General features: G+C 30.5%; 3 protein-coding genes across 4 annotated transcripts in view; 2 read left to right on the top strand and 1 right to left on the bottom strand.

Annotated features, from left to right (window-relative positions):
* Positions 1-19,251, top strand: part of LOC126775085 (RING finger protein nhl-1-like) — a 42,627-nt gene that overhangs the window by 6,417 nt on the left and 16,959 nt on the right. The window lies entirely within an intron of this gene.
* LOC126775126 (uncharacterized) lies at positions 413-17,807 on the bottom strand. Of its 2 annotated transcripts, none has more exons than XM_050496905.1 (6): positions 17,263-17,807; positions 5,682-5,950; positions 3,401-3,614; positions 2,207-2,353; positions 1,613-1,747; positions 413-1,204 (listed from the first exon to the last, which is right to left on the bottom strand). In XM_050496905.1, the coding sequence occupies exons 2-6, from the start codon at positions 5,941-5,943 to the stop codon at positions 1,126-1,128; spliced, it is 837 nt and encodes a 278-aa protein (XP_050352862.1). In that variant the 5' UTR covers positions 5,944-5,950; positions 17,263-17,807; the 3' UTR covers positions 413-1,125. The 2 variants fall into 2 exon arrangements, with proteins under 2 accessions (XP_050352862.1, XP_050352863.1); XM_050496906.1 differs by lacking the exon at positions 17,263-17,807 and adding an exon at positions 12,419-12,492.
* Positions 6,346-8,235, top strand: LOC126774724 (uncharacterized). The gene is made up of 2 exons (XM_050496261.1): positions 6,346-6,351; positions 6,424-8,235. Exons 1-2 carry the CDS (start codon positions 6,346-6,348, stop codon positions 8,233-8,235), a joined length of 1,818 nt encoding a protein of 605 aa, XP_050352218.1.

The raw sequence follows: 19,251 nt of genomic DNA, 5'->3' as shown, positions 1-19,251 counted from the left end.
TATGTACGTATGTAATAGTCTGGGTAGAAACAGGACAAAAACGTGTCAAGAGGCTGTGTATACGGCGCTAATTGGACTACCTTTGTTATTTCTTCACAATGGGCTTATTAGTAATTCGTTTTTAATTGTATGCAGATATTTTATGTTTTGATTTATTATATATATATATATTTCTAATGTATTTATATATTCTTTATTAGGTTAATGGTATAGGGTTCGAAGATCGTGTTTTGTAATAAAATTAACGATTTGAAATAATTAAAAAATATATTTATTCGTCAATAACTAAAATAAATAAGATTTACAAAAATTATAAACTAATTACTAGTAGGACTTTGACTACATGAATATAAAAAACGCACTACATAAATATATAAAATTAATTAAAAATATCTGGTATTAAAATTAATTATTTAAATAAAATATAACGCAAAAATCGCTTAATAATTTTAATTACTGTGACATTTCGTTTTCTACTAAGTATTATTCAATGGCACTTAGGTAAAATAAATATGGCATGTTAATTCACAAAACTATACAAATATAAAATCGAGTGACGTAGCCGCTTATGGCTGGGACACCGATCAACACTAAAATCCTTCGAGAAATAAACTCAATAAAAAAAAATGATTATTTGGATCAATTTTTAAATATTTACACAAATAAGTATTAAAAAATATTGTTATTATAAATAATTCTGAAAGAATGGCTATACCGATGACACATCAATTTATATCATCGTCCATTATAGAAAAAAAGCTCAATTTAATTTTTGGATAAATTATAAATTCAGATTGTGATGTTTAAGCAAAAATAAAGTCGATTTTAACTTTACTTGTAGACTTGAATCTTTGCAAATATATGTAATTCAGATATAATTTGGTATTACACTGGAAAGCGTGTTAAAATTTATTGTTTAATTCTTAATTATAAAGCAGGGTTTTAATAATTTAATTATATCACTAAAATTAAATAAACGAAAAATTAACATAATAAACGATTGTATGCAATATATTAATATCACACTCTTACGAATTTAGAAGATACTAAATTTTAATCAACTTTGGTTGAAAACTACTACTACATTTGGGTTTTGGGATTAATGGCTGTGAGCCTTTGCATCAACTACATCGCTTTGACTTCCATCTCGTTATTATCAATGTTTTCTTGTTCTTGCCGCCTGTGCAATGTTTCTGCGTCTTTCCTGAAATAATTATAATGTTATAATTGATATTTTAAATAGCAAAAGCAATAGAAAAAGCCCAAAATCTTTTCCCTAAAAGGTGATGACGCCTTTGTATTTTCATGACATTTACAACATCCCTGCCTATTAAATTACAATAATATAACATATATTTTATTTATAAATACTTTATTCACATAATTGAAAAACTACGTCAGAGCGATAATAGTCATTAAAAATATGCGCAAAAGTGTTGTTATCCTTAAAAACGAACTTTCACATCTAATTTTTTATTTAATCATAATCTTTGGGAAAAAAATTACTTAACTGTGTCATACATTTTTTAAGCGATTGTTCCCATATATTATTTTATTTATCAAATTTAAGGGTAGTTAAAAAAGCTCATGTATAAAACAAATATATACATACGTATATTTATTAGATGATTGAAAGATGCTCTTGGGGCAGAGTCTGTAGTATGGCCAACATTCCCCTCCAGACTCTCCCGCACGCTGAGCCTCAACATATTCCGCCAACATATTCGAGTATGGAGATTTGCTTGGACTAAAAAATAACCATCGATTAATATGTCATAACTGTTAAATTCAGTAAAAAAAAATCATTAAATTGTCATTTAATGATCTATACGGGACGTATAACGTCGTACAATTTTTATACTCTTCAATAATTCTAATTCAAAATAAAACAGGCAACTCCCAATCCCAATTCAAAATAAAACAAACAATGTTATATGCAATAATGTAAATTAACCTATGAAATAATATTTTATGTTCCTCGTGTATTTAATTATACTTACCCAATTAACTAATAAACGTTAGTAATTGTTTGTGGGATAAGCTTAGTATATATAAAAGATAGTGCTCTGCATTTAACTTAGGTGCAAAGCAAAGAATTACCACATAATCGAGACTAGGTGTTTAGCGTGATAATAATACACTGCCTTAAAAATTAAACAATAAAAATAAGTTATTTAATGAACTTGTAAATAACTCTGTAACTCACTTGAAGAATAGTTTCATTACTTCACCGATAAAACCAAAGTTTGTGAGTGGATGTGCATTTATTTCGCAAATAGCTCTCAAAAGGCATTCTTTCCCATCTAGACCGAAGTTTGCTATAAGATCTTCAGCGATTCCATACATCAGAGCCCTGTAAATGAGGAAAATTATTATCACAATGTACATAGAAGAATTCTTCTTAAGTTCTAAAACTTTGTTTTTCTTTCTCCTTGCTTTCCGTTTATGTCAAAATACCGTCCCATTGGACTACGAGTGTGAGGTAAAAGACAGTGCTTCTGTTGTTGCCGGTTACACATATTTGTGTACATCTCTTGCGCGCTTGACTAGCCCTTAAGCTTGGCCGCCGTGACCAGAAGGAATTAATATTCAAAAAAAGATTTTTGTAACGAATATTACGAATTTAAATATTAACAGTATCAGTAATAAAAATACTCTTAATACTTTACACATATTATTTTCAAATTATAAAATGTTTAAAAAAATTACACACCTTACCGCGCCTATAATACATGCAAAAAAAATATATTTAATCTTCTAGAAATTTAATACAATTACAACCGTAATAAGACGTAAGAATGCCATTAATTCATATCACGTATCCCGTATACTATTAAGTGACCAAATAAACATTACGCAACAGTATTTCCGAAGGACGTGAAAGAAATTTCGAACAATTTTCGCCTACTTCCTGAGCGCCATGATGTGTATCGAATTCTTGATATCTTTATTGCTTAGTGAAAGTGAAAAATAATTTTATAGTCACGATATTCTAAAGGATATCATGTGTGAGGTATTATGATATTTTAACTGACTTCATAAAAGGAGAAGTTTTTATTTATTACATTGACTTGAAATTATGAAATGATTAAGATTGACATGGAAATTTATACTGGCTAAAAATATTGACAATTAATGAAGAATAATATATACTGTATAAAGTCATTTATTAATGCGCCTCCAGACATAAGACCCACATATATATTCTTGTGTGTCTGTAATTACATGATACGATCACCAATTTATTTCCAAGTAATATTTATAAGTAATCGTCATAAAATATTTGTTACGATATTTGATATAAGGCTAATTTACAAGAGATATATTTACAACAAATATCTTTACTCACTTTACAATAATACATTCGTATCAAATTAACAAAATAAATTAAATATAGTACCTCTCGCCTCCGTGAAACCTATCAAGAACAAGTCTCTCTGCCTCGGGTGGTATCGCTTCTCGGGTAGACCGTTTACCTCTCCTCGTATCCAGATATTGTCCCACGTAATTGGCCATCACGGACGCTGCAGCATTTCCCATGGATCGTGCGAAAATTGGCGGCAAATCTCCATATGGATTCTCGTTGTCAGTGAGACCAAGTTTGTCAAAGTCAACTGCGGAAATAAATTGATTCTTAGTATTTACTTTGTCTTCTATTGATCAAAGAGTTGTAATTTTTTCATTCAGCCAAAATATTTTAAATAGCAGGATGACAATGGGAGGTTCATATAGGATTTAGTAATGAGGTAATTTACAAATTGATAGTAAAGTTAAAAGTTTTTTTATCATTATAATAAAACGACATGATCATAAAACAAATTCTTTACATTTTTTAAAAAATATATTGATATTTATATTTTTGCTATAATGTTGGCAACTCTTTGATATAGTTGTTTTTGTAGTTTGGCATTAGCATACAAATACTAAGCGTTATTATTATAAAGTATGTCTAAGAGGTCACAGCATTCATAAAATATCGCTAGAGGTAATGATTAAGTAATGTCTAGTAATGACAGATTAAATCTACCGCTAACATAGTCTACTGTGCTAAACTACATTATAATTTTTCAACATAATTATTACGTACATAATAAAACTATGCTTACCCACTTTTTTATTTTATAACAAGACGAGAAGCAAATAAATTTGGTCACTTAGACATGTTATACTTTGGAATACCTAAATTAATTAGTATATAGACATACACGGTATATAAACCTTTAACATATTTTTATTGAAAATTATATTCTAAACTTAAATAGGCACTTTCAATGATAACCATGAGTCACGTAGACAAAAAAAATTGTAGTGTGATACAATTCTCTCTGCGTGACAAAAATAACAAGTTTTAAATTAAAGTTCTATCTCGATGCATGTGAATTGTCCTTGTTTGCACGCCAAGTTCGACGTATATATACTATAATATTTTTATATTATAGTTTATATTATAGTTGCAGTTTGTATATATATATATATATAGTAATAATAATAATAATTATATATATATATATATATATATATATATATATTATTATATATATATATATATATAGTTAAAGGTTTAAACAGTTGACAAACAGAAGAGAAAAAGGTAATGATCTATTTTTTTTTGTTTGGTAGCTTTTGAAGAGCTTTGGTGTTATCAATGAAAAAATATGAAATTATAACGGTCGAATTTTGACGGCTATGTTTAAAAAATGTTTATAGATAATATAAATACCATCATCTTATCTAACTTCTTCTAAGTAAGAGTCCAAAGTTAAAACAAATAACATCAATTTATAGTAAAGGAACATTAAAAATCTATTTTACAATGAAACCTTTTTTTGATGTACCTACTTACATTTTAATAATGTGAATATAACTACGTGTTATGAATTTATTTAGAAATAATTACATTAATATTAACTACATAATCTAACTTATGTTAATACTATTTTTTCTACTTCCAACATATCTACTGCTCTATTTTTTAATTTAATATACTGACTTTGGCACTGCAGCTCATACATTATGGTACCTGTAAAATCGTTAAACCATATTTATGCTGTCATTTTAAATGTGAACAATACACAGCAAACATGGGATTTGTCTTGTCTGGAATCAAAATTTGTATGAACCTAATAACTAAACAATTCATAAAAAAAATCTTAGTGAAAAGGTTTTAAAAAAAAAGGCTTAAAACACGTAGGTACTCTTTGCTTTGTAAAATGTTAAAAAAGGTTTTTTTTGGCATAAATGTATACATTTTTCATAATATAGGAACGAATTATAAATTTCGCTACTTTTTCGATAATCTCTTACACAAACGCAAATAATAATTATGAACATTTTCGATATACCCTACATGTCGATACAGCCACATACTCATACATCGATCTTTTGTATAATACCAAAGATAGAAATTGTAACTTAAACCAAGAGATCTTTTATTAACTTATAAACATTGCTTCGCGACCTTTTAGTTAAAAACTGATTTATCAATTTCTGTCATTATTGATTTGACATTTGAAAGAAGAAGTCACAGCATTGTTTAACTAATCATCTGCTAAGCAACATTTATAAGTAAGACCGTATGTTTTAAGGTTTCAACAAATATTGGAATTTACAAATGTTTGTGACATTTGACTTTATTCAAATTCGTTTAACCTTTATTGTAAAGTTTGAAGTATTGTACTTACTTGAGAATGGAAAACTGACAGTCATATTAGAAAGGAATCCTTTTGGCGGATGCCTAACAAATGGCATTGATATAGAGGGTGTTATGGCCATTGTGGTCCCTGGTGGAAGTGCCAGTCGTCCGTCATTGGTTATCCAAAGTATCCTTTTTTGTCGAGAGTGTGGAATGTTCTCTTTGGCGAGCTTATCCTGGCTTTCTAGTGACGCCATTGGTAATAGCGCAGCAAGTGCTATACTAATCAATACTCGAGGAATTCTCTCCATTGCCAACCTGTCAAACAATAAATGTATTAAATGAAATTCCAAAAAACATAAAATGGTAAAAAAAATTAAAACACTTAAAACATTATTTAAAATTTATATTATTATGACAAACTTATAAAAAGTTTATATGACTAATTGAATGATAATAAAATTGGATTTTATTATGAAATCTGATTTATGTCATAAATTAGTACTTGTATGTATAATCATAGTAATTTTATTATCTTTGACATGACGAATGTCATTCACAGTCGATGTTTGTATTTGCATTTTTATAAAATATTTTTCTCACATTTATAAATTTATTTTTAAAATAATGCAATGAGTATGTCGCAAAGTAAACACCTAAGGATTATAGGTAAATTTGAATGCGATACGAACGTAGAAAATAATATTAGGAATATGGAGGTACTATTTAAAATCGATTTCAAATCGTTACCACAATGGAAATCAGTTATTGAAAAAATTTACGTTGCTCAGATTAAATATCAAGAAAAACTTTTGAAAGCAAAAAATCGTAAACATGAGATAGTAAAAAAACTTTATATACAAAATTATAGAGTATCGCCTTTTGAATTATCACAAAAGCTTACAAGAACAGCTAACTTATGGAAAAACATTAATAGGAATGTCAAAAAATGTAAAGTACCCTCTAGGACAGAACATTCTGTTTTATCCTTGCATAATGTTACTGTTAATGAAGACGAAGAAATAATTCCTGAAGATATTGACAATAAATCAAACGGTCACCCAAATTCTGAAGTGATACAAATAAAAGATCCGATCATTTTAAGGTTAGAAGAAGAACAAGATTCCAAGTTAAATAGCCCTCACGTTCTTCCAGCTTATATTTGCACGAACCCACATAAAATATTATCACCTATTGAAACTAATTATATTGCTCTAAGCTATAAAGCAAGTAAAACTGTTGACAAGGATTTTAAATCAGATACAGTAAACGAATCTTTACTTAATCAAACTAAATCAGTTAAATGTTATCCGGAAAAAATAATAATCTACGACAATTCATTGAAAGAACAAATTATCAAGTTTTCTTTAGTCAATTGTGGTACTGAATATGTCCATATACGTTTTAAAAGTGTGTCAGATACGTCCTATTTTAAAGACTACAGAATATTACCCGAGATTCCCTATAAATTGAACCGAGGATTGACAAAACGTTACAAATTACTTTTCAAATTTCTTGAAAATATTAAAGATAAAGAATTTTCTGTAATACTATATTTTAGAATTAGAACTAAAACATTTGAAGAAATCCTTAGCATTCCAGTTATTGGGCAATTTGATAAAAGTAATTCTGTTATAATTACCGAAACTGTGAACATTCCTGAAGTTTACATGTGGCAAGTTAATGCAAAATGTGGATACCCAAAAGGATTTGTTCAAATTCAATTATATGGCAACACAGTATATGATTTGCATATAAGGAAAAAGGACTTTAGTTTTATAAACGAATCTGAAGATTCACGTAGTATTGAATCGCATCATCTCACTCTTACCACAGAGAGCTTAATGCAAAAAATAAACGATGTTGAAACTGACACACAAAATAATACGCTCTTATCTTCTAAGGTATTAATAAATGAAAATAATGAAAATGAAACATTAAAATCTTACGATGTCGTAACACTTGTGGTTAACGACATACTTAACCTTGTATATGAACCATTTATTTTTAAGAATACATATTTACGACTATTTCCTAAATCTAAAAGAATAGTTTTCGTCTACTTTACTAAAGCAAAACATGTTGGGTACCACCAAAGATATTATGATTTTATATTTCGTGATTCTGATGAGAAAAGTTTTACTAAAACGATTAAAATATTCACTGAAGTTATACCACATCCCATTTTAATAAATCCAACTATATTGGATATGTCGAAATCGCCTGTAAAATTTGGCCAATATCAAGACCACTTTACGATTACCAATACAAACAAAGTTTTCCCAGTTACAATAACAATAAAAACCACAAATAAAATGGACAAGATATTTCAAATCAAGCCCAGATTTACAACAATTCCAGCTAAATCTTATATTGAATTTAAAATTATGTTTTGTAAAGGAAACATAAATTTACCAGAAATTTTGGACATTATGGCGTACTTTACAATAAAGATAATTATCAACGGTGACAGTTCCATCTACAAGAATGTTCCTCCTATTTATTATGAAATTATAACGCCTTATATTAAAGAATTCATTCGAATTTACGAAAAAAAAAATTTAAATGAATTATCAGAATTAAAACCGTTCGAATCGTTCTAAATATTGAAGCTATTCATTATAAAATTATTATCTGAGTTCCAATTATTGACGTTTGACGCGAAAGCAATTTATTATTACACTTTCAACGGGATCAAATACTAATATAATATTATCAGACTAACTCGAGTATACAATTAAGTAAATGTATTTAATTAAAAGTAACATAAAACAGGTATCTATTTAAAAAAAATTGGACTAGCGACCTTAATATAATTTATAAACGTGCAAAATTCAGGTGTCAATGACCATCTTCACGGTTGCAAAAACAAGCCATAATTTACTTTCTCGCGTCATAAAAATTGCATTAACGAATGAAGTCACAAGGAATGCCGTAGAGGACGGCAAGGATTAAACCTGTTGACCAACTTATATGTGTTACGGGTCAACGAGATTGCCTGTACCCGCATAATATACCAGATGAGATTGGCAGGTCACAAACCAGTTCTGAACAATCGAGTATAAATCTCAGATGCTTGATGTTGCTCTGACATGGATCGTCATAGATAATTTGCGGAATCAACAAATAATAAAATAATTTTCAAAGGGTTTAAGAAATGCTTGTATATGGAAAACCCGAAAACTCACACTAATAATTGTAATTGCGCTCAGTTTAATGATTCCACATTTTTTTTTAATAAATGTCTATTGATTTCCGAAAGTTGCCAATTTTTGATTGATAATTTAAAGCGGTCATTTATTAAACATATAATAATTAAGATCAGTGGTCTAATTTAAATTGCACTATCAAGTTTTTATTTAAACTGATTATACTCAATTCTAATGTATAACAATTTCAAATTCTGATAAATAGTTAAAGTTTTACTGCAAAATTTCAATATTGTATTGTAACCATGCATTTAGAAATCATAATATTTTAATGACAATGATCCCTGTTGGCCGAGTTTGACTTTCCTAACAACCGTTATTGTTTTTTGCATTGTTTTCCCAAAAACAATTGTAAAAACAGTCGTGAAATTTACGTTTTAACAATCTTAAGTATAATTTACTCGTGAGAAAAGTAGGCGCGTGCTAAATGTTAGTCTCGGTGCGCGTGTCAAACAATTTCCTTGTAAAATTTATTCACTTTTACGCACTTGACCTTATTTTAGAAGGAACTGATATGAGGTGACTGACTTAGTAAAGGTAACAATATATATTTATTTATTTTCAAAACCATTGCGGATCTTGCTTCAATAGTATATATCTTTTCTATTTTATCTGTTGCCATGAAAGTTGTGAAAAATATACCTTCAACTTTTATATCTTTTGTAATGAGTGCTTTGTCCGTAACAGTCCACAATAACTTCCAAATATAAATTTATCTATATATATTTGGATATCATTTATTTTGACTTTATTTTATTTGATTTTGTTTTTTTTTTTTCTCTTAATCAATTCTGTTCGTTTCGTCCGTTTTATTCGCGTCTTTTGTGTGTCTTTTCCATTCTGTTAATTGTATTTATGTTTGATGCGACTTTTTTTTATTTATTTTTTTATTGCATAGATAGCATATGGACCGCCCAATATGTCACCAACGCCCATAGACATTGGCATTGTAATAAATGTTAACCATCGCTTACATCGCCAATGCGCCACCGATCTTGGGAACTAGGATGTTATGTCCCTTGTGCCTTTAATTACACTGGCTAACTCACCATTCAAACCGGAACACAACAATAGTGCTGCTGTTTTGCGGTAGAATATCTGATGAGTGGGTAGTACCTACCCAGAAGAGTTTGCACAAAGCCTTACCACCAGTAACACAGCGACAACATAGTCTGTTAGCGTTGCTTTTTCATATTTACGCCTTCTTCATTGCCTTAATGATGTATTGTCTGTATTGTTGTAAGTTGTCTTTCTTAATGGTGGTGTTATATTAGTCTTTATCATATATTTTTGTAACTATGAAGTTACTGACGAAAGATTTTTAGGTTGTACCCATTTATCGCTAAAACAATAATGATGATTAAATTCTGGTATCATTTTACAGTTTCGATAATATAGTTAAAAATAAAGACTTTTTTTTTTGTTTGTTGTTAGTTTAAGTAAATTTGTGTTGTTTAAAAATTCTGCTTATGAAATAAATATTAAATTCTTGTTCTTAAATCTATGTAGTCGTTAAGTCGAGATTCTTTATTTATTTATTTATTTATTATAATATCAACACCAACAAGAAGTACACTAATGAATACAATTGAGATTTAAACATGACGTTATACAAATCAAGTGTCTCCTAAATACAAAAACAAAAAAATAATAATTTTAAAAATCAAAAAATTTATAACAAATAGAAAAGACATTAACAATTAAATTATTATAAAATTATCACTTGATTGGTATAAAATGAATAAAATATAAATATCTGAGAACATTTGTAAATTTAAATAAATAAATGGCAGTTTTTAAAGGACAATTAATAAAAATAAAGCGCTTTCTAAGAATGTAATAAAGATATTAATTCCTCGAATGTATTTAAAACTATCTAGGCTGTCTTCTTCACTTTGACGGTTAATATTATTCCAAAAACATTTATTTTCATTGAAACTGTAAACGGTATTAGAAATTTTCTAATCGACACCCTTATTCGTGTCGTAAACCTACTTGTTATTCTCGACATCATTCATACATATAGATACGTTATCGCGGCGAGATTGAAAATCGATGAAGGATCGATATTTTGGAGTGTAATCACGAATTATTTCGTATTCAATCCGAGTACTGCTTTCGCTGTGCAGAAACAAGAACTGTTCCTGATTTCAGAATCGATTTACGTGTTTTTAAAATGTATTGTGCGAAAAATAATGTATATATTTTGATGTGAAATTCGCATTGGAAGTATGACCAACCCGTATGCCGTGACGTCAAACGGCACGATGCCCTCTTCAAACCCTGTCTTCACCGCCGCTATACTCCTTTGTGTTTATGTGGTCTCTATACCGTATACTTTCTATAATTTGACACTATAAATAATAATAATAATAATAAAAACATAAAATACATATTTATTTTAGTAACAAAACGGTATATTTTTATTTATTTGTATATTTCTTTTCTAATTTTAATAACCATAAATTTCCATATTTTACACCTACCGGGCAATCTTAGATCGTCACATTTTTATTTTAAAATACTTATATTATTTATTAGTCATCATTTACTGGTGATAGGGCTTTGTGCAAGCTCATCTGGGTAGGTACCACCAACTCATGAGATATTCTACCGCAAAACAGCAGTACTTGATATTGTTGTGTTCCGGTTTGAATGGTGAGTGAGCCAGTGTAATTACAGGGACAAGGGACATAAAATCTTAGTTCCCAAGGTTGGTGGCGCATTGGCTATGTAAGCGATGGTTGACATTTCTTACAATGCCAATGTCTAAGGGCGTTGGTGACCACTTACCATCAGGTGGCCCATATGCTCGACCGCCTTCCTATTCTATAAAAAAAATCATGCAACCGTATAAAATAGCCAATACACTCATGAATCCGTTATTTTTTAATGAAATGTAAATAAAGTAGTAATATTTTGATCAAATATGTAAATACCATGTGTGAAGTAAGATAGCAAAATACTTTTTTTTAAAATTTTTATTAACTCATCATCGCCAAAACAAAACAAATAAATATTTTTCAATGGCGTAGCTACTGTAGTATAAGGCGGTGCGCCTGGGCCCCTTAAGACGATGGCGCATCATTTTAAAAATAAAACAGTTGTAACAGTTATTTATTAACCTAGATTATATTTACATACTAGCATATAAATTGCGATATCATTGACATTTAAAAAATACAGTTAAAAAAGGTTACCTACATTTTTTTATGATTACCAACTTTTGAATATAAACAACCTGAAAAGTGGGGGAATGGACACCGTTTTATCTTCTTAACAACGCAACGCCGCACTGAGGCCTCTAGCTGCCTAGCTATGCCACTGGTCTTATTATTTATAACAAATCATTAGACCAATGGGGCGCCCATTTCTAAGATATATATGGCAACAATTAAGGGATCTAAGATGTTATCTAATATTTCCTACTATAATTCTTAAAACGGTAATGTGTCAGGGAAATACACAAGACAACCTTGAAGAAGACCTTTTTTTTTCGCTGGAAAAACGCATTTACGCGTTCCTCTTTTCACTTGAAGTGTGATTCGCCGGCGTTTAAGGAGTACGGAATACTCACTAAAAACACGAGCCACCAGGTACCCACTCCGTCTCTTTGAGGGGGCCTCACTAGATCGCTTGCGCACCCTACCGTGACGCGCGCTTGGTGGTGAAAGGAGATTGAGTGATTCCCGGGATATAGAGTACCCTCTAGCCCCAGCGAAGCTTATAGCGCGGGGAAAAGGAGCGCATAGCGTAGGTGTCTTCGCCCCGGTATTCTTCGGCGGAGCTCACAAAATACCTCCAAATGGACCTAACCTAATTGTTTTCGACGCTGTTAAAATGGCTTTACGCTTTTTAAAGTGGAGGAGTATGTGGGACTTATGATTTTTTCAGTAGAATAAATAATGGGTGATACCTAGACACGTATATGTTGGCTGTACCATTACTGTAATTGTACTTTTTCTTTGTCGATCTTCCTAAGCTTTATAAATAAAAAATCTACCGTACCGGGGCATATATCTTATTCATTGACTTTACTCTAGCACTTGCGCATATTTCTTATTCATTGGCTCTATAATTTAGAACAACAGACACAATTTAAAACCAGTTCGAATAGTTGTCATTTTTATATACCTCATGTATTGTGCCGTTGCGTAGATGATTTTTTGTTACTTTATAATCTAACTTGTTCTAATAAAATCATGCGTGGTACCACAATTTTTAAAACAAAAATGTTATAATTTAATTTTCGAATGTTTAAATATATCTTATTAAATATATAGGTGTGAACTTTCATATCAGTAACGATATTGTATCGATTTACAAACAACCGAAAGCATTAATATAATTGTAATCTTTTCCGAACGCAATGACAAACAAATTATTTTTAAACATCGGTAATATAATACTTTTAAAATTTTTAAACGACAATAATACACTATATATTATTGCGGATTTAAATAAGATTATAAAGAGACACGGTTAGGTATTAACGACGATTCCGGCATGATTGTTGATTAATATTTTAATAACGACTTTAGGGAACAAAGTATTGCCAAACCAAAAGACAATTTCGCTCTACTCTAAAAAACTTGTACCGCTGCTGGCGTTTCCTTAGCTACAAGTAAAGCTGACACTTTATACGATCGCTTCCACTTTAATAAACTACACAACGACATACTCCGAATAAAACAAAAACTCTACTAGGAATAAGCTCCAAGTAACCTCAAAAGGGAGAGGAGGCCTTAGCTCAGTAGTGGGACATTAATAGGCTGTTACTATAAAACAAAACAATATTTAACTGACCCAAATAAAAACTAGATTTCCGGTATATCTTGGGTCATTGTGGGGACTTACACGCGCAATTTCATCTGCCAAATGTGTTATTGTTTTCACTTGCGGTCTGTTTTACTGCTTTGCATATAAATTTTATACTGCACAAGCTTCAACTCGCGATTTTACTCGTTTTTCGTTTGTATTTATTAGGTGTTTTATTTAATTTAAAGCATAAAGTAACGTAGCAGTGAGAGCACTGCTGTGCCCTGAACTTAAGATGAGGTTTTTAATTAGAAGCTAACTCTGCTTCAGTACGGATTGACCAGACACACATGCGGATGTTATTTTGGCACACATGCACATGCAACCTGCATGTGCATGTCCTTACGTTGTTTTCCGTTCCACTACATATTAAAAAAGTCCCTTGAGATGTCATTCTGCCTGAAATATGATGATGATTGTTGAAGATACCGGAAAAAAGAAACATGTTGAATTTAAGCTGGCGTGTGTTTAAACAAATAATGTATATGTTATATGCATTACAGTATAAAGGTTTTATTTATACCCTTCTTCAACCTCTAGTAGAGTAGAGTAGCTAGTAGTTATAAACAAAATTAAGAACACGAAAATTCAATAATACTTGACCACAATTTTTTGCTAAGTTAAGTCTCCACCAATTCATTATTAAGCTTTAACTTTTATGAGCGTTATTCGTTGTATATTGATAACTTATATTGTCCACTATTTTATAAGCTACAACCGTACCGAGCTTAAAATAAAATCCAGCGTTTTCGGTTTACAGTTAAACATAGACTTTTTTTTCTAATAATATTGTTTTCATTTTGAATATCGACATTCATTTCCACATCAATAAAACAACGACAAAGCTTATAATCTACTCTAAATTGTACGACTAGTTGTACGACTCTAGTTGTACGACTAAATTGACTCATCACGTTATCTCCGAAACTGTAGGTGTAGATTGAATTGAAATTGAGCAGTTACTTCTATCCCGACGTAGACGCTCACTAAGGATGGATTTTACGCAAATCCTATGTATAATTATTATTTTACCCGCACCAAGTCGGAACGGAACTAGTTATATAATAAATGTGAATATTTGCGTTATGAGATTTTAGTTAGTCGATCGCGCCCCAAAAACAACTGGACGTATCCTAATAGCATTTTTATAGATGTATGTTACATCGTGGCATAAGACATTCTTTTACCATTTTTAACTTGATTTACGCTAAGGTGGATGCTTAATAGTAGAGCTATTAGAACTAACTGGAAAGTCATCACAGAACACGATCGTAAATTTTCAGAAAGTGATATGCGACATTGACTATAATAATTGTAATATTTGAAAGATATTCGCATCAAAATAGCGTATCAATATAAGTCGGCTTACAACATTTCAACAAGTGCGATACGAAGTGATTTCTTGCTGAATAGCGTGTAGACATTGTTTCATAACCGTAAATGGTCATAAAAAATAACAATAAAAGAAAATGTTAAAGAATTCTAATTAAAAGATTTATAGTAATTTGTACTGTAAATCAAAACTATAAAGATTCACCAAATACACACACAACATATATACAGTAACAGTACAGTAACAGCCTGTTAATGTCCCACTGCTGGGCTAAGGCCTCGTCTCCCTTTTTGAGGAGAAGGTTTAGAGCTTATTCCACCACGCTGCTCTAATGCGGGTTGGTAGAATACACATGTGACATAATTTCAATGAAATTAGACACATGCAGGTTTCCTCACGATGTTTTCCTTCACCGTCAAGCACGAGATGAATTATAATCACAAATTAAGCACATGAAAATTCAGTGGTGCTTGCCCGGGTTTGAACCCACGATCATCGGTTAAGATTCACGCGTTCTAACCCACAACATATCTGTGAAGATTTAATTATTTGAAGAAAAAATAAAGTATCAATTTTAACGAACGTCATAGAATTAAAATATATATAAATATCAGTGTGCCTAGCAGAGTGTAAGAACAGCACCATCTAGTGACAATAATCGGTTTTCAATCAATACAAATCGCAGTTAACGTCAACGCTATCGATTAAGTTAAAAAAAAACTTGCACTAGGTACTCTGTGCTTGAATCATATTAAATTGGATTTATATCAATTATTCTGTGAAATTCATCAATTATATTTAAAATAAATAATTTTCCAATCGAAAGTATCAGCTTCGTTTGTATGGTTCAAGGCGATAATCCAAAAACGGTCATATTTTTTACGTTATATATTTCATTTATTTAAAAAGATACTTCATAAACGAATGACGACATAAAAAGAGTAGCAATCATCGGAAATGTCAATTAATGAGTAATAATGCAAATACAGTGTATATAATTTTTTTATTGTTGCCTATTAATTTAAATCTTTAGAAAAAATAAGATCATACATAATACTAGAACATAAAGATATTAAAAAGACGTAGATATCGTATTCTTTGACACATAAATAAAAAAAGGTTGCCTGGAAGAGATCACTGTAAGTGATCCTTATAAAGGCCGCCTTTGCATACTATATATACTTGCTATTATATGTTACTAAATGTTTGTAAAGTGTGTGCAATAAAGGATTAATAATAAAATAAAGAAACAAGTAATTTTGTATATAGTCCACTACATATCTCTTTTGTAAAAAAAGTGAGTAGGTACCGAGTTTTTCCTCAGCTTTTTTCAGTACATTGCTAATTAGTGGTAGCTTTATTTCAATTTAATCCTGTAAGATAACGTATTCAAAATGCTAAGGAATAAAATAAATATATTTTAATTTCATATATGTTTAATATGAGCGAAACCTCAAACTTGGAATCTACTATTGTAATATAAGAACATAAAACTTAATATAAAAATTAAAATATAGTAGCCTACACACTGTATTTTGTAGAAACCTAAAACAAATAAAAACGTTACAGCCATACCAGTAATTATATTTAAAAAAAATATAATTTATAACGTATATATTACGGTCTAAAGGCCCATAAATTAAAAATTTAAATACATAATTTAAAAGACCCAAATACATTTAGAAATAAGTATCTAGAAAAATAACGGAATATTTAAATTCTTTTCTATTAAAAAAAATAAACCCGCTACACATAGTTATTAGTTACGCCAGAAAACAGATAAAACTTTGACATTTATTATCGTAATTGGTCCTGTCAATTATAGATTGACAACCGTTATGATTACTAATCAAACTTTAAACACATTGCAACTTAATAATCGTTTTATATCAAAGCCGGTTTGTAAGGAGGTAAGATTAGATATTCATATAGAAAAACGAAGAAGAACTCTATTGAACAAATCTTAGACATCATAGAACCTTTAAAAGATACAATTATTTCCAAAACTTTGTTGATGTGAAGTAATAAAACATATACCTTCATTAAACAGGCCTGAAATCTTTATTCCTTATATGGTATGACTGCTTGAGGTCAGCATTAAAAATTATTACCCTCAATGTGGCTTCGAAGAATTGCAATACTCGTAATGGAAACAGCTATCCTTATAATTAGACATCTAGGCCGCACTTTATCAGCGTCGATAACAGATACATTACCTTCTTGCAATGAGCGAAGTTTCGAATAAAATGATCGTTTTCAGTGTAACTTACCAGTTTATAAACTAATAATAGTAGCACTAAAAGCACAGCACACAGGGTATGTTTATGCACAATCACCGTATACGTCCTGACGGGCGATCATCACAAAATGTATCAAATGATTACTGTCCCGCACTGCACTCGTCAATATTGTTGCCTCGTTGCCAAAATTTCGCTAACTTTCGTACACACTCACGCATAACAAACACTATGAAGTTTGCCCTCCTTAAAATAATCCGAGTCGAATTTCCCTCGGTAACGAATGTTTCAAAATTAACACACGCTATCCCCCAAGTCCTTGCGTCGTCTGTCCGTCGAGGAGCTGTATTGACGACTTTGTATTCACTTGCCGCCGAAACTCTCTTCGCTAATTGGGATGCACGAGGCGTCCTTCGCTTTCCTCTTTATAAAACAATGGAGTGTCGCTGCACCCTGGGGTGATAGGTTGGTCGTCATCGTAGTGTCGTGTCGAGTTTCATGAGGTCGAACTTAATTGGTCATAGTTTTCGTAATGAGCTGTTATGTTACGGGCGGTGTGTCAGCGATACCGGTATGGAATGGAGGCCCGCGCGCAGTAATCGCTCGACGTCGTCTCGCGAGTTGGCCACTGGGTTAGCGGTGCTCCTTTTCCTGCTTCGCTTAATGGGTAGCGAGACTACTTGTGGGCAAACCCGCTCAGGAACGTAAACTTGAAATGTGAAATTTTTAATAGATTCAGTGCACGGCTACAATATTAAAAATAATAAACATTCGACAAACGTCCAATTATATTATATATAATACGTAGAATTAAATAAATATTTCTACAATATAATATTTTTTTTAGTAAACATTATAATGTCTAATGAAATTTTATGTCGTTCTTTGTAATATAAATGCGCATTTTATGTAAATACAATTCGAATAAATCCTTTTCAGTGGACAATTACATCTGATTGTAAATTCTTAAGGTGCACTCGGCGTCTCTTCAAGTGCAGCGGTGCAATATAATGAAAGCGAAATCTTATAATATGCGTCTTTACTCACCTCTATGCAAATATTTGCAATTTTGTCAAATACACTTATATCGTTTCTACCTTTTTTGATATAGAATAATAAAATTAACAATGTAACATAAAGTCGGGGCGGATCGTTAGTATGAGTAACTAAACAGAACTTAACTAGACCAAAACATGACATATTTCTGTTACTTTAATTATTTTAGTTATCTAATCTTTGTAATTGGGTTAAAAGCAATGAAAATATTTTTGGACAATATGATTAATCAAGATTTTTTGATATGATTACGCATGATTTTAGTGCAGAGAGAATAATAAGTAGGATTTTGTGGCAATGGCTACTTCTATTTTATGACAAGCTTTACCATTTTTTTAGTGACGTCACGCACCACGTAGAACAATAATGAATTTCAGTTTAAAAACAATAAGGCGATAGCTCATGTGATATTATAGTAAAAATAATTTGTAATTTGGCAAAAAAATATAATATATTAAATATTAGTTTTGTGTATAATTTTGATAGCACAGATTATTAATAAAATGTGAAAGAAAAAAAAATACGCGTCAAATTCTCAACATGGTGATGGCGGGAAGCACTTTTGGCCGGATTTTTTAAAATAAGTAATATAATCTATATAAAGATTATATATATACTGATATGTTACTGACAACATGGTTCCTACCAACTATTATATTGCTGTTAATGCAGTTGTACGCAATACATAAAAAGAGCTAATTTAGCAAATGCATAATAGCAAACCTCCATTTTGCCGTAGAGGCTTGTATAAGACCGTTTTGAGCAGGTACGGCACATTCATCTATGATTCTAAAGCAACTTAATTTTTTAGATATTTCGTACAGCGTTCGGAACTAAAAAATAATTTCTATCTAATATTAAAGAAAATAAAAACGAACAAACCTTATCATTATATTAAAGAAACTTCAATTATTTTGTACTAAGTACGTTGAAACCTAAAGAGCGCGCTTTGAATATAAATTCTAA

The sequence above is a fragment of the Nymphalis io genome, chromosome 17 (assembly GCF_905147045.1).
Source record: "Nymphalis io chromosome 17, ilAglIoxx1.1, whole genome shotgun sequence".
NCBI classification, from domain to species: Eukaryota; Metazoa; Arthropoda; class Insecta; order Lepidoptera; family Nymphalidae; genus Nymphalis; species Nymphalis io.
Note: the sequence above shows the minus strand (reverse complement) of the source record. Positions and strands in the feature narration are given on the sequence as shown.